Consider the following 18102-nt stretch of genomic DNA (forward strand, 5'->3'; position numbering starts at 1 on the left):
AGCCATCCAAACCCTGTTGAAGACATACTCGAATAGTCACTCCGCTTTGAGACAATTCCCTACGCTGATGTTGATCTATGTAGATTGCAGTTGTTCACAGCTATGTCCTACATCAATTGCGCCAGCTCCAGCTTTCTGAAGTGCATCGTGGGCTGAACGAGGATAGTGTGCGTTAGCTCAACTTTTTCGATAGACTCGCTGTAGACCTATGGGCTTCAAAACCTGGAGAAGATTATCGAGGGGTGCGGAATTGCACATACGCGCAAGGCACAATGGCCGGTCGGGATCCAGGCAGCGAGGCTATTAGGTTTCCTTCGCCAGAATATACCCTCACGGTATTGTAGCCAGGATAAAGGTTAGTTGGTTTTTGATTTGGGCATCGGTCAGCAGCCTGAAGAGAGAGGGCATATGTCCTTGTCCTGCAATAAGTCTCACAGGAGCCATCTATGCAGGCGTTGTGGTCAAGCAGGTTAATATACTAACAGACACCTGATCTTTCGATTCAGATGTTTGTTAGTAGATTTTCTCACCACCTTGGAAGAAAATTCTTACACCTTTATATTCGTAAACATACACGCAAAAATTGTATGGTGTGAAACCAGTACAAAATTGTGCGTTTTTAGCGCAATTGTTGATGTAATTCGGAACCAGTACAATGATTGCGTGTTGGGCATAACGCAATTAATGCTCTAGCGTTTCTCCAATGTATTTGGCAGCTCCAAACTACTACACCTAAACAGTTTCAACTGGTATCAAGCAGCATTGCAAAGCCAGCGAGAAGCAAAACTATTCTCCTCCTTTCTGCTTGGGGACGAGACATATGCTACGCTTTTCAAGTCTTCTGCACACACGCTTTCGAGATACTTTTTCTTCTTCATGCATTCCTCTGAATAGCAGCAAGCACGCACCGACAGTATGAATGAGACTAACAACACTGGTATCAAGTATGTACAGCACGGGTGTCTCGCTCATTTCGTGAAGCAACGAGATATCGCCTTGCGCGTCGCAATCCGAACCGAAAAAGAAGCGAAAGAGCAACCTGCAAATTGTATGTGACGTGTCTAGTCTTGTCGCATATACATGGAAATTCTACGAGCGAGAGAGAAATTTCCCTCGTCGCTTGAGAAAAAAGCGCGTGCACAGAATGACAAATAATAATTATTCACAATTTACAAGTGTTGCCATAAAAAATCAGCAACGCTTTTGTGGCTTTGTGAAATTGAGGGTTTTGCTAGTTTTGCGGTGAAGCTAGCGTTGATTACAAAATGTTGTGAACAGAATTTTGTTTCTTTTTTTTTTTTTTTTGCAAATCATTCAATGGTACTTTTTAATGACCAAATCCATCGAGATAAATCGATCGAGTATTATAGCTATTTGAATCTAGTGAGTTTACAAGTTGTTGTTTGCTGCTTGCACTGCTCTATGAGTAGCAGTCACTAATACACTCGACGTGAGAAATAAAGTGTCGGTATATGATACATTTTCTGATTTCATTCTATGTCAATGTATTAACAGTACAACTGTTGCGTTATGCGTTTCACACATTTATTGTGCGATTTCTGTGCAACATTTGTGTGAATCGGGAAGACACAACGATTGTACAAGACTTCAACTTTTGCGTGTACGTACTTATAACCGCATTAGAGACACATATACATATTCACACAGACAAACATACAATCACATACATACACACATGCGAATATATAGACATATATACTCGCAGTTAAACACAAACATTCAGTGGTTAATATGACGATTTTGTGTGTTATTCTGGAAACAAACCCAGTTCTTACGGAATTCATTAGTTAAGAGTTTGAAAGAAAGTCTTTTGGTCAATTTCATATTACATAACACATTTTAATTTATACAAAGCTTTTAAAACTAAATTTCGATTATCATGATACACTGAATTCTGGTTCTACGCGACTTTTTTTATGTGATTTTATTTTACACGATTTTTTACGCGATTTTTTCGAAATAACGCGATTTTCTTTAAATTACGCGTTTGGTGACATGGGAAACATTTGTGTATGAACCAAGATACAACTCACACACACACACACGCACACACCCACCCACACGCACACACACGCACACACACACATACACACACATACACACACACACACACACACACACACACACACACACACACACACATATATATATATATATATATATATATATATATATATATATATATATATATATATATATATATATATATATATATATATATATATATATATATATATATATATATATATATATATATATATATATATATATATATATATATATATATATATATATATATATATATATATATATATATATATATATATATATATATATATATATATATATATATATATATATATATATATATATATATATATATATATATATATACACATACACAAACTTACACACACACATACACATACATACACATACATACACACGTATACGCACATACATACACACAAATGCACACATGTTATTAGAGGTATCGAATGTACTGAATCAAGTCACAAAACTAACCGCTACCTCGGTGGTATTTAGAATATGCTCCGATTTGGTCAATGTGACCCTGGCTTCGATGAAACTAATTATTAATATGATTTAAAGTGCCACATGATAGGCTTGCCGAGTATCAAACTCTTTCATTGATTACACAGTGCAACAAAAATTGACTTTTTTCTGCCTTGGCTCCTATATATGATTTTTTGTGTATTTTTATACAAAACTAAATTTCCCCGAGTTTGAACATATTTCAACTTAAGGGACAACAATGGCGCCATTTTGAATTTTTGAGAAACCGGTAATTTTTGATGTTTTTTGACGCCATTTTGTTTTGAGACCAAATATCAAAATTCTAAGAGTTTGTCCACATATTAACATCTTTCTACTCATCTTTTAAAAAAAACAGATCTCAAATCGGACAAAAACTGAGCTCAAAACGGTGATTCTACGAAAGCGGTTTTGGCATGGTTTCAGTATATTTCACAAAGCAAAATAATATCGAGTATGTCTGAGCATTAATGGTAATGCGCTATTATCTTAAAGTGGTAGTCAAATTATATCTTATTTTGAGTAAAAAAGTCTCAGAAATCGAATGGTAGGTGTCTGATCTACGTAAAATGTCAGCAGATAAACCTATTTTAGTATTATATCAAACTCAGGGAAATTTATTTTCGCATCAAACTTCATCAAAAAATCATACATAGAAGCCAAGGCAAAAAAATTGTTGCACTGTGTTATACATCATATTCACCGGAACTTGTTCCAGCAATCTCTCCAGAACCAGCTAACCGACAACAACCAAATTCAACAGTAACGTACAGAAATGTAAGAATTCTCATTTGGCCATTTCCGAGTTCAGGTTGGTTCGGTTAATTCGAGTAACTTCATTGACAAACTTAGGTGCCGGTTTCACCCGCACTGATTGCTAAACGTAGTTTTTATCTTAGTTTCACAATTTTACTATTACTTGTAAAATAACAGTTTGAAAGTACTAACAGTCTTCATATCTTATTGAAAACAATCTGTGCAATGATTCTGTGAAAGAAATATAACAATATTTGCCATCAAGTCCTACTAAAGAATCATTTTCCTTAAGAGGCCGGGTTTACATCCAGTTCCCCTACCACATAGCGAAAGATTTTGTCAAAACGACGCGATCTTATTTTTACACAATTTGTTTCAAATTACGTGATTTGTTCAAAATTACGCGTTTTTTGCACGAACGCATCAATCGCGTAAAAAGAGAATCCAGTGTACTCAATAGTGATTTAAAGGGCACACCTTCATAAAAAATTGTGTGAAAATGACGATAACAACTTTCACATATAGCAAATACTTCGACGTCATTCACCACTCATTGGCTCGTAGATTTAATGCATTGCTTTAATGCTGAGTTTTAGCAATCATATTTGTATTCAATTCTTTGCACAATCTTACTTTTCATCACACCATTGGTTAACAAATAAAGTTAGTCTTCAGAACACTAAGCATGTAAATGAACTTCTGAGAAGCAGGGCATGCACGGGTCTGAGTCTAGCACACAACACAAAGTGCTTGCATCAAGGTTCATGACAATACCAAATTAATCAAAACCTTTGAAGGAACATGAATTAAAGTAAAGTAACTTAATGAACGTTTTTTATGTGACATTAGTAAAAATCTGTATGTAAAGGCTTCTGGCTCAGTTTTGTTTTTATATGATTAATTTCACTAATTGAAATTGTTTGCAAGTAAGTCAGAAGCAATACAGTATTAGTATATTCAAATATTTTGGTAGGCTCTTACCTGTAGTTACACCAGATTACCAAAAATCTTATTTTTCTGAACAAAAACAGAAGAATTTGATAAAAAGTTGACAAAGTTCATAACTTTTTATGATTTTTTTATAGACAAATATTTATAGATATCTACAAGCATTCATACAATTCGAAATCAAAAGAACTTACTAGACATGATAATACATTAATAAAAAAATCGCAAAGCTATATGTTTTCAGCATATTGGTTCCTAATGTCTTTTCTAACTAAGACTCGAACAAACAACAACTATTTTATCATAAACGGTTTTTTATTGTTTCTGTAGTAGAAGTATTTGGCAATTCTCAATTGTATAAAAATTACGGCCAAATTTCTACATAATGTTTCACTGTGAAGAGGTTAGTAATGTACGAGGGCCTAATGATCAAAGCAACCAAAACAATCGTAGCGATATTACGTTTCTCTCTCTCTCTCTCTCTTCTTTTTTCTTCTCTTTTTTGAAATCAACGATTAGTTTTTACTATCGATACTATTTGCTATCATCAAATGGCGTTTCAGAGATTTCAGTAAGCTGCAGCAAGGCGACAATTTTCCTCTCACTAAGAGCTGTGACATCACTTTCGATTGGCTCTTACTGTTAGTAATAATAGACACTACAGAAAAACATTATGTACCGAGTGTGCAACCGTAAAATCACAGCTTGCTACACATAATAAATGAAATAGCTCAGCTGTTTGATATTTGTGTCACTGTGGTTGTATGTATGCTTGCCTTGAGGTATTGTATAACAAAAATAATTTTACCCCACAATGAACCGACTGCATACAATCAAACACTGCAAATAAGGGAAAAGAAAGTTTCACTGTAAAATTTGAAAATTATTTAACTTATACTTTTGTATGGCAGAAACCACAATGTAGCGCTTGGCTTAGCGAAGCTTTTCGTCAGCCGTTTTTTATGAAACGGCTGAGCATGCTGTAATAAGGTAAGCAAACACGTGAAATGCTGAGAATGGTGTATTGTGGGTTACCGCTTCGACGCTCGTTCAGTTCACTTTCGTCTGTCTCTATGTTAAGTTATCCGCCTATAACCGCGAGCGGACCGATTAAAAGCGTGCGCGCGAATCTTGCTGGGAACTTGAACTTTAACACGTGTTTATTGCGTACACTGGAAGAGGATGCGATGAGGCATGCAGATATATCTATCGTGAATGAAGTATCGAACATCAAGGATTAAAATTACTGGAAAAATCAGTGTAATTTGTTCTAGTAAATTGAGAAATTCAAAGGTTTACAAAATGAAGTTTTTGTGTGCAACATTGTTGGCGTGTTTTTTAGTTAATATCATTCAGATCCGTGCCCAATCAATAAGCTCGCAAATCATAGAGCCAAATAACGAAGATGGTAAAAATGTGACAACCTTTGAAAATCTGGTTATCCTGGACGAGCTTTTAGATGTATTTGACATTCGAAGTGTTGGATTAAACTGGAATACTATCTATAAGCTCCTGACGAGTAATTGCTCGCGAGACATGGAGGAATATTTGAATGGGTTGCAAACTGGCAAGATATGGGCCATAAAAAGTGAGTATGGGGATATTTCCGTCTATTTCGTCAATAATAGAAGTTAAGCAGAAAACTCTTTCCTCGAGAAACGATTGTTTTGCACTACTTTTTTACAAATTTATAAACAGTCTTCTGTGTTGCAATAAGATACTTCTATTTTTCATTTTATGACAATAGCCTTGACTCTGAACAACTTCCTAAATCCCGATTACCTTGACTTTTGTCATAAGAATATAATTTCTCGCATATATTGCTCGTTGTCAATGAATGCGAGAAAATAATTTCTCGCATATATTGCTCGTTGTCACTGAAATGTTATGTTATCATTTAATACAGGATGAGACACCATTTAGATTTGATACCATTACCAATACTATTTTATCGAGAGATTCAAACATAAATCAAGAGTATTATATATTACGAATAAGAGTATTATATATTACAAAAATACAATAAACTGAGAAGTCGTAACAGGTTTTTTGTGTTTCAAGTAATACAAAACACACCTAATTTTCATATCATTTTAAGTGAAAGAGATGATAAATTTGTGAACAAATATTGAAACATTAAAAAATCATTTTTAACTGTAGAAATACTTTTATGACCAATAAAATCCGCATTTTGCTTTCTGTATAAATTTGTTAGCAAACGGATTGCCTGTCTAGTCATCATTCCCGACGAAATAATAGTCAAGGTCTTTCAATCTTTGCATTTCCAAAAGTAGTCTTTGTTTGTTCACCAGTTTGTACATCTTCAAAAACTTGTTTTGGGTTTGGAGGTTGTTTTAAGCTGCTGTCCACTTCAACACTCGTCGGTTAGCATATTAGGTAGGGCTATGAAGTCTCAGATGTAATTCATGCGTGATTGTGAACTTGTATTTATGTTTTATCAAAGGTAAAAAAGAAAACCTACACAGTTAGAAAAAAGTACCAAAATTTATGTCAAATCGCATGTAGAGAATTGCCTCCATCGCCTATGATAATAAATTACATAATATTGCACGCAAATTTCAATGATATTGCACATAATTTTCAAACAAAATCGTGGTCTACGTCAGAAGCAACTGAAATTTAAATGTGAAAATAATGTACGTTACGTGTAATATTCAGAATTTTTTACTGTGTATGAAAATATTAGGATTTTTTTGGATTAAGACCATTAGAAGTTAGTTCAATGTGATAAAAATTTCAACAGTTTCAACTGTTCTTAAATGATGAAGTACAATGAAAATTTAAATAATCTAACATGCGTACATAATTATGTTAGGAACACCAGGAAATCATTTAACACACTTTAAACATTTTGTACAAAAAAGAACATTGTTGGTTTTTCATACTGAAAACTTCTTCTAATTTAGTAACGCTTTAGAAATCGCACTGTGATTGTTTCATTAAAATATAGCAGGGTATCGAACGTCTTCGCCAGTGGTTTTCTTCGGCAGTTTTTCTGCAGTTTTTATGCAAAAGGGGCCAAAGAAAACCACTGACGAAGACGTTTGATACCCTATAACAACCAATAAATTTTTAATCAACTAAAATCGAGTGCTTTAAGTTTATTCAGGTCTATTTTCAAAAACGGTGATATAGCCTATCTTTTTTTCTTTTGACGGACACCACTAATTTATGCAACTGTTTCGGACTTAGTTTTCGAAACTAAATCGATTGGTATAGGTATGTGACACTGCTATCTGTGTCGTAATTGGAACACTCTCTTTCGAAACAAAAGATAGAGAAGGTGCAAGCTTTTTATTTTTGGAAATTAAAATTCTTGAGGTACACAATTGCAAAGTGTTGTTCAAGCTTGGACGTAAAAATAACACGTACTTGGATAAGCAAAGTGATTATTTTCCACTTTTGAAGATTTTTTTTTCACTCAAGGGATTACCCTTGAGTAGAATTATCCACTGTTTTCACATTTCTAAACGTGCATATGTATTTGACCAAATGCTTTATTTCAAACATTACACAGTAAAATTCGTAAACTTTTATCATTTTGGATTTCGCATCTTCTAGAATATCTTTAAGCTAAGTGTATATTTGAAAAAAAAAAGTTTATTTCAACATACAGAGAGTAAATGTATTCTACAATGTTGGAGTGTACGAAATTTCAATAAAGTTCGCTTGGGACCACAAGTTACTGTGATTTCAATAACATGTTCGTTTACAGTAGCATCCTTAAAATAAGTTTTCACACCTATCTGTACTTTACACACATTATATTGTTTCAATTCATTAAGACCCTCCGTCGGATGAATTTTAAAGAAGAATAAATAAACTGAATAATTAGAAAATAGTTAAACTCGTTATTTTGCTAAGGACCCTGAAGCACATAGCTCTCATCTATTGGAGATACTGTAATTGTTAATTTTTAAAAGTTCCTTTCAAAATGTTATCACAAACCTGCTGCACTAGCAAAAAATTTTATCTGGAAGCCCAAAGTTTTGTCTTTATTAATTGCGGAAATTGTTAGTATCCGGTTGTAGCCTGAAATATGTGGTGGTTTTCAGTATGTTGAATCATAAAATAATTTTTCTATGTTTTTCATTTTTCGTTTACGTTGTATCACTTGACCCTCCCAAATGGTCTCGAGGTACGATGCTGGCTCAACAAGCCAGTCGTCGTTGGTTCGAGTCTCGGCTTGGTAGAGACTGTTAGTGTCAGTAGGATCGTAGGCGCTAGCCGCGCAATTGTCCTGTACACTTAACAGTTGATTGCGAAATCTGTGTATAATAAGCAACAGGTCGAGTTTCGAATCGGAATGTAGCACAAAGGCTTTGCATGGCTTTGTATCACCTGAGTACAGTCATTTGAGTCTTAGATAACAATAAGCAGCTTTGCTGAATACACCAAAAGGCATGGTGTTCTTCAATGGACGACATCATAATTTTTAGGATAAAAGGGTTTTAGAGTAAAAAGGGTAAAATGTCGTTAGGAAATTCTCCGAGATTTAAAAAATCAAATTAAAGTAATTAAAATAAAAAGAACTTGAAACAAATCACCATAAAATGATTCGAAATGGTTAAAAGATTCTAATTTCTCATAATCTAATTTGATTCTGAAATTGGAACAACAGAGTAATTGTTTTGTTGTTGAAGTACATTACTTCATTTTGTCATTGTCTTCAATGACTTATTAACTTGACATACCATATATTTTAATGCAAATAAAACAAATATTTTATAGAATCTTTAGAAAATTCCAAAAACATAGTTTGATTGAAATATAAAAAATTGCCAAAAAGTCAACATTTTTAAAAACGGATTAATTCTTTTGTGACCGCTGGTTTAATAAATCCTTACCAAAAAAGAGTATAGTCAGTTATTCACGTAAACTTACGTAGTTTTAGATCATCAAATGTCTGACTTGAATGAAGACTGGTCATAACCTTGATAAAATCAACATGAGCAGTGACCGTGCTATTTGTAGCGGCAACAATTTAACAGCTGAGTGATTCATTAAACAAAATACTAATCTGATAGATCATTTCAAAACATTGTGTGCAGTTGAAAAAGTGTGTATGTCAGTTGAAGTTCTGTAACTTACGATGCATGGTAATCATTTATTTGAGTCAAATTGATTCTTCCCTCATCGTAGTATATATTATCATCAATCTAAAATATTACCAAATTCAAAAATCAAAACAAATTTCAAACACTCAAACATACAACAAATCAACGAACCGTAACCGTTTCAATTATCAAGAAGGTTTTGAATTTTACTGGAAAATATTTCGCTCAACTACAAAAGCTGGAATTTACTGGAATGCATTTTGCTCGACTTAAATTCCTTAATATACTATTTGTAATATAGTATTTGTAACTATTCAGTGGTCCCCGTGGTTTTGTGGTTAGTCGGTCGGTCGGCCAGCTCTCCCACACGGTTGTGATATCGGGTTCGATTCCCGATCATGTCGAGGAACTTTTCGAGCTGGAAATTTTCTCGACTCAGCACTGGGGTACGGTGTATCGTTGTACATATCCTACAACATGCAAAATGTGCCGAAAACAATATCGATAACGAATTCTCTCAACTAATCTAGTTGATCGAGACCGCATTAGCCCCAGGCTAACGTGCAGTATTGTTTGTCAACTATTCATTTATGAACTAATATTCATTTAAAATTGATATTGTGTGATCTGCTTAAAAAGAGACATTTCAATGAATATTTTTCCCTCAATATTTAGGTGGTTATAAACTTTCATACTATCATACCAGTTATTAACTCCCGATACGGGGACTACAAACCCCTCGCTCCAATTAATCAATGATAGCAACAAAAATTAACACATGTGAAAGTGAAAACTATTCATTCGGTCACGATTTGTAAAGTTATCACAACAAACCAGTGCGACATTTTTTTTTTGAGTGTGCTAAAAATCTCACATATTGTTTGTTTTTTTTTTTATTGTGTACCCGATCAGAAGAGCATACATAACAAAATCATTTCGAAGTTTTATCTACACGAGATACAAAACAAAATACATTGATTCGATTTTGTATTTTCATATATACTTTTGAGGACAAATATAAATCTGAATGAGATCAGAAATTCTTAAATGTAGTTGCTTTGAAACTGGTCTAACAAATATTTCGTCTTTTTTATAACGACAAATCTCGCTATAGCGATATTCTCAAAGGCTTCTCAGTTTAATACTAAAATTCTTCGTTTCATTGCGACTTTTCGCTATTACGACCTTCCTCTATACCAAAACTCATACTCATTGTCATTCTTTATTGCGACAATAGTACAGTCGAATCTCTATATAACAACATTGCTAAATCTATAACGACACTCTCAACGGTACATTCTGTTCTACATATACAAAAATGTTTCGTATTATTGCGACATTTTGCTATAACGACAGTCCCTTGCGATGTCGCTATAAAGAGATTCGACTGTACTTCTGTTATTTTAACACCCAACAAAACAAATTGGAAATATACTCTGAAAGGTTTTTCTAATAACAACTAACAGCTTCTGTTACATTTTTGTTTCGTCTTTCTGTTCGGGTATATATCACACAAGTATTGAAAAAGATTGACGAATGACCGTCACTATAGTTAAATATATTAAAAAAAAAACTAAAGTATTAAAAAAGTTGTGTAGATATTTTTTAGCAGAAGAAAATCCATTTTTTTTAATACAAAACTGTTAATTGCTTTCCGACACGTACTTCTTCACAGTTAATTCAAAAAGTGTACAAGACAACAGCGAGACTAGTACGGCGATCCAGCAAGGCCAAATGCATAATATGAAGTAGACTCAGACCAAATCAATTGTAAAGACATTCTACTATGTAAACACAATAGATCGCACATGAGCAGTTATTGCACTGTTTCAATTCGTGTTGTGCTGATTCCGCACAAACATTGCATAACGCAAAGATTGTCTAGCAAATGCAGTGAACGAGCTATAACTAATTGGAAAGTTTTTCCAAATTTTTCACCAGTACAAGCACAAACATGATACTAGTACACATTTTTTTTATTTCAGTAATTTTTGTAGAGCAAAACAAAATAAAAGTAGAATCCGAGATTGTTTGTAAATCATTCCATCTCACGTGTCCAAGGAAATGATCGACCATGTCCGATTTCAACTATAATTTCTGAGTCGATGTATTTTTCGTTGAAACATATAAATCCATAGTTTTGTCCCGATTTGCGGAACCCTCGGCTAATGGGACTGCCTCCACCTTTTGCGAATTTCGAGAAACACCTTTTTTAATTTGTAGTTATCTTGGAACTCTGAAGAGCTACAAGTGACCTTGACATATCATTTTAAAGGGTTTTAGATGTAGAATCTAAATACGTGGTCAATCTGTAATTTCCTTAATATGCCCCCTTTTGATTTTGACTTTGATCACGCCAATGTGTTTGGCAGACGATTTTATCAGCAAGAAACAAAATGCATTTAAGAGACAGTATTTTCAAATTTGCGAGATTTTGGAATTTGTCTGCGCACGAAACCGCTTTAACATAGAATGATGCAATCGTAATGATATCCTATTCCTAGCAGGCGTTTGTGTAATCGAAAAGATGTTTCTTGAAGAGCATGTATGCAATGATGTAATGCAAAAAATACCATTCTAGAATCGACTTCACGAAAGGCTACAGGGGGCTGTCATCCAGACGGAATTTGAAACGCAATTTTCCGCTAATAAATCCTTTTCATTGAAATTTGCAGGGAATGCGTAATGAAGGGAATTATTTGCTAAAAATTCTTTGAACATGCTGCATGTAGCAAACGGAAACATGCGTCTTTGCATCGCCACAAAATTGATCATCAATGATTAGAACCACTCACGTTTATGTTTGAATTTCCTTTGGTTGACTGCACAGCAGGAAATAAAATGAGCCTTGGGTCGAGTGATGAGCATTTGAATTGAGCTACACAAAATAGATAGTTCATCAAAGCAAAACAGAGCCTTGGTGCTACATTCCGATTTGGAACTCGACCTTCTGTTTGTTATACACAGACTTCGCAGCCAACTGTTAAGTGTACAGGACAATTACGGGGCTAGCGCTACAATCCTACTGCCACTAACAGTCTCTCCCGAGCTGAGACGACTCACAAAAACCCAAAATTTCTTCCAAAATGTTTATAGTGTTACGGTAGAGTTTCTTTCTCGACCAAAATAACAAATTTCGAACACATTTAATTTAAAAAAAATAGGCAAGCCACTGTATATTTTACCCACGACTAATAAATTCTTTGGGTTTTGAACCCCTTTACTTTTTTATTCAACATTTAGATATTTTTCCTTACATTTTATTCTAAAATTAAATTCATTTCTAACTACAGTGACCGATTTACGGGAATATACCTAAATAGAACCATGTTGCCAGGAATTCATCTTTACGAATTTATTTAATATGACATACTTAAACGTTTCCGAGAACAAAGCTGGGGAGCAAGATAAACCAAGAATTCAGATAGAGGCAGTTTTGTTTCATCCCTGCTATGTTCATGTTGGTTTTCGTTGATAACTTTGCAGGACTGAGAACAAGACGATGGGCTTAACGGTATCTTATATAGAGTGTCTTGTTAGAGTACCTCAAAAAGTAAGTTCTACCGCTTACTAAGGCACACAAGTCCGGTTAAGTTTTAGCCGGATTTGATGAGTTGCCGCTTCAGCGATTAAGAATCAACATTAGATACCATTTTGAATTCCAAGGTGATTTTCTAAAACCAACTTAAAATGAACAAATACTTTGAATTATATATATTCCTGACACCCAGAGACCGGAAATTGACCCCAGATGCCATTTTGAAATTCAAGATAGCTACTTCCGGCACTTGACTGTATGTTTTCCTGAAGAAACACATACAAGTGTGTAGCCACAATATATTTTGTTACTTTAACTTTGTTACTAAGCCAAAAAGTACAAAAAGTAATAAAATGTTGCTCAAAAGTAACAAAATCTACTCCGTTTGTTTTAAGTGTGATATTTATTTAAAAAAAAAATCAAAGGTAACATTGCGCAGCAATTTTGTTTATTTTCGGCACTTGTAAATTTATTGTATTTTTATTTTTAAATGGCGCTTTATTTGCGATAAACATAAAAAAGTTATGCGTTTTCTTTAAACAATCATAATTAATGAAGTGACATACATATTACGTAAGGCGCTCTCTCGAGGCTGTTCTTTCTAAAATTACCTAATGCTAAACAACTGAGCAGTTCCACAAAAAACCGGCAACCAATTTAATCGACCATTTTTGATTTAACTGAAACTTTGCATAGACGTTTCTATAGGCAAAAGATGCTAATTTTTGAGAAGCTATTGAAAAGTGCTATTTTGGAAAGGTATTGATGATTACAAATATGTTTAGGGTCAAAACGGTTGATTGATTGGTATGACGTCTTCGGCAAAGTTGTAGATAATAATTTTGTCTTTCCGAAAAAAATATACCCTTTAAAAAAATATTTATTTTTATGAAAAAAAGTTAAAAGAAAAATTTAAATTTAATAGGGTATTTATTAGGGTATTGTCGTCAGGTTCGACCTATTATCGTCAGGGGGGTAAATGATGTCCAAGATCGTTAATTTCTTGCATGATGGTTCTTCATAATGCAGATTGCCTCTCTGCAAAATATTAGTTCTCCATGACTTCATTAACGTCACACCAATCAAACAAACCGTTTTGGCTCTAAAAATATTTGTATTCGTGAATACCTTCCCGAAATAGCATTATTCAATAGCTTCTCAAAAATGAGTCGTGTTACAAAAAATTAAACCAATAGCATGAAATGGCATCTTTTGCCTATGAAAACGTCTATGCAAAGTGTCTGCCAAATCAAAAATGACAATTTAAAAAAAAATATTGAAACTGGGACATTCTTTGTGGAACTACTCAACTTCAACACCCTCCCTATTTCAAAACTTAAAAAAAATAAAACACATAGGTACATCTCAAGCATGTTTATTCTGGAATGTTCTTTGTGGAACTGCTCAACTTCAACACCCTCCCTATTTTTAAACTAAAAAAAAATAAATCACAGGTACATCTCAAGCATGTTTATTCTGGAATGTTCATAAGCTGTAGTAAAAACCATCATGGAAGCTTTTGACCGAGAAGAGCGTAGATTTGCTAAGTCTGAAGGAGAAGACAAAAGCTTTTTAACACGGTGCAGTTTACTTCTCAATAAGTAACAATGCAAAAAGATTAAAGAAAAAAAAAACAAAAATGTGCGAATAGCAAAAACGTCCGGACAATGCCATACAAGATACAAGAATACTACTGGTCGTAGTGGGCTCCATACAAAAAAAAGTCAGATGCAAATCTTAATGCGTTTTCTCGAAACAAATGTTAAACCTGAACATGTTAATTATGACAAACAACCTTAGGGATGCCGCTTTGAAGGTTATTTCTAAGAGGTTTTTCTGTATTACAAAAAAAACAAAGTCTGTAAAGTCTTTTACAAAATGAACATGTAGACAAATTTCATGTCGAAACTGATGTTTTGAAAATGTTTGGTCAAATAACTAGAGTTCTAGAAAAACATTTTCTTTTACTTTTTGGAAGAACGCATCTATGTTCAAGATTTTTTTTGAATTACCATTTTTCAAAAACTGGTGAACATTTTTTTATAATAGAAAAAAATCAACTGGAATAAAACAAATAAAAACTGTTGATTTGAAAAAAAAACTATATACACACTTTCAGCATGCAATTGTTTGCAAAAAAAAGGGTAACACAGAAATAACTCCAATATTATCAATATTATTTGAAAATTGAATAAACTCTTAACAAAAACCATTGGTATACCTTAAACGACTTCATAACTCTTCAATTAGCGCGGCTATGCAAGGCTGTGGTGTGAAACTGTTCAATTTACAATTAGCAGTTGGTTTTCCTCGCACTGATAAGCACACCCAAGAGCACCAATCGGTATTCGACGCACATATTTGCTACAGAAAATAATATGTATATAATGGTGAGCTTGCGGATTAACTAATTACTGAAAAAGCATGTCAAGTTGGCAATTCATCCATCAAATGCTTTTCGTAAGGCAAAAATTAAGAAAAAAATTAGAAGTATGCCTCTTTTGAGTGCAATAATACACTCCAAGAAAAAAGAATTGGTTGTTAAAAATTTAGCATGTAGAACGCGCAATTAGCTGATGATCGAAAAAACAACTCGCTGCTTTCAAATATTTTTATCTTATACCTAATCCAGTCGGCCCCCAGTCCAGTTAAGTCATTACAAATTTTCAAACTTCAAAACACTTATGCAGAATTCGTACCCCATAGCACGTTTCGCCACATCGACCTGAGTGTAGCTTAGGTGCATTTACCACCAGCACCTGTGACCGTCGTGAATCGCCCTTTACCACCAGCAGAATTTGAGCCGCTACAGATATCCAGCCCAGTTTTTTCGCCAACTCACAGTGGAGAATCGCTGGCCATCAGCCAAAAAATTTTTTGCGTTAGCTGTTTCATAATATTTTTCCTCTATTGCTATAACATTCAAGTGTCTAAATCCAAAATTTGGGCGCAATATCATGAAATCTGAATTTTTTATGACTTTTTAAAGCTTGGCGAACTGACGTTTTTTGTCTTTTTTTTTTTTTTGAAAAAAAGTACATTACTTTGAAACGCTCTATAGCTTCAATGAAAGCTTGGATTTTTTGACGTCAAAGGAAAAGTTATTGTAAATATTGTGCAAAACAAACCCTTTTCATTAGATATTGTAAAATTTGATTATAGTAGGCCTGACACTGAAAAAAAATTTTAAAAAACGTGATTCTTTGTAGAAAAGTAGCTTAAAAGTTTAGTTGCCGCAGTTTGCCACGGTTGTGACTACATTCAAAATTTAGGTAAAAACGTAAGCTTTCAAATGCGTACTGTCCGCTGTAGCGCAAAACTGCGCAAATTGTCACTTTGGTGAAAAAACGATAGCAGATTTTTTTAGTTTTTATTTTTGAAGTTGAAATTTCATCCAGTATTAATTTTAATCATAACCATGATACCCCATTAATGAAAATTTATGATATCGTACTCAATCCGTAAGGATAAAATATAAATTTGGGCAAAAATCCCAAAATTTATCAATGAAAAATTATAAATTAAGTGTTAAACAAGAAAACAGTAAACAAATCTTTATGAAATTTTAATTATGTCAAACTTTATCAGTTTCTGCAAATTTAAAACAATATTAAAAACATTCAGCTTTTTTCAATTTATGATCATGAAATTCGCTAAACTGATTGAAGTGTCAAATACTAACAGCAAATTCATACCATCAAATTCCGGCTAACAATAGCCCGTTTGAGGATCGCTTTTGCTTGGCACTTGTTTGCATACAAAAGTAAAGCACACGTTTTGCTTAATGAGAAAAAAAAAATAACAGTCATCGCCCTTCGCATCTTTTCGTAATCATTTAGAACGTTGTGTCATTCCAGTGGCTTGGTTATCAAATTCATGAGTTCGTTGAATTTTATTATGGAGCCTTCAACTTCAGCGGCACCACCTAATTCAATGTCTAGTAAATTGTCAATTCATTGTGTTATACATGTATTTAAATGTCCTCTTTCAACCATAGAAACCGGATTAGGAAGATAACATATATATGAAACAATGAAACATCGAAAATCACTTGAAGAAATGAAAATTGCAGCAAAAGACATTTTTCCTGCTGATAAGTATAATGAACTTCAAACTTTCCTGGAAACAATTCAACATAAGATTTAAGCGATCACAGCGGAAGATGATGATGATGATGATGACTTTTTCAATTTGTAATTAGTTTGTATTGCTTATGTTGTTTTAGTTTATTTAAAAATATATATATATTTAGACAAAATTTGTTTAGCTCGAGGGGTCGTCCATAAATTACGTTTTTTTTTTTCAATGGGGAGGATGCCCGGTGGCACTACTTGTTGTCAAAGACATATAATTATATAAAAAAGGAAAAAAGTGTCAAAAAATATTAAAAATTAGATATCGAGCTTTATGGACGGCCCCAAACATAAAATGGATGCCAAATTCGTGTTCAGCACCCCAAAATTATGTAAAGTTTTTGTCGCATTTATCGACACTTTTTTTGCTTGGCCAGCGTTTGTATGGAGTCGCCCCACTGTGCAACTGTTAACAACATCGTATCTGCTCAGCCACGACTCGACTCCTCGTGCAATCCTTTGACTTTTTACTACCAGAACGTGAACGGTTTACGTAGCAAAATAAATGAATTTGCGCTGGCAGTGTCCGATTCGCTATATGATTGTATCGTTTTGACAGAATCCTGGCTCGATGAACAAATCTCTTCAGCGCAATTGTTCGGTACTGACTATACAGTATATCGCTCTGATATTCATTAAGACTACTAGTCGGATAGATCTTAAATCAACAAATAATAATAGTAATAATAAAAATAATAATACTATTGAATAATAATATAGTTAGAAGCACGCAAAAATCTGTGCAGTAACACATGCGCATAGCATGCACATGAGTTAAATGAACAACCGCGAGAGTATTTTACACTCGAAAGCTCGGGTATTTCAGTTGTGAGCGAGAAGTATTCTTGAAGAGACCACACGACGTACTGTGTCAGGGTTCAAAACAGGTCTGTTATGGAAAACGGATAACCCGAATTTTCCCAATAGCTAGCCTCAGGCGGTTCAGCTCCTCGTTTCGCTTGAGCGCAAATTGCAAAAGGACTCAGACTTGAAACAACGTGTCACATTGCAAATAAGGGGTATGTCCACAAGGCTATACAAGCAAAACTACACTCGACGGAAGCGAATCGTG

The 18102-nt window shown here is 33.9% G+C and overlaps 1 protein-coding gene across 1 annotated transcript in view; it reads left to right on the forward strand.

Annotated features, from left to right (window-relative positions):
- Positions 1-5351: 5351 nt before the first annotated feature.
- Positions 5352-18102, forward strand: part of LOC129730315 (nose resistant to fluoxetine protein 6) — a 126588-nt gene continuing 113837 nt past the window's right edge. Inside the window, exon 1 of the mRNA XM_055689561.1 lies at positions 5352-5869. Within this exon, the coding sequence (XP_055545536.1) occupies positions 5497-5869 (373 nt within the window). The 5' untranslated portion in view covers positions 5352-5496. The remainder of the gene's footprint in view (positions 5870-18102) is intronic.

The sequence above is a fragment of the Wyeomyia smithii genome, chromosome 3, assembly GCF_029784165.1.
Source record: "Wyeomyia smithii strain HCP4-BCI-WySm-NY-G18 chromosome 3, ASM2978416v1, whole genome shotgun sequence".
Classification (NCBI taxonomy): domain Eukaryota; kingdom Metazoa; phylum Arthropoda; class Insecta; order Diptera; family Culicidae; genus Wyeomyia; species Wyeomyia smithii.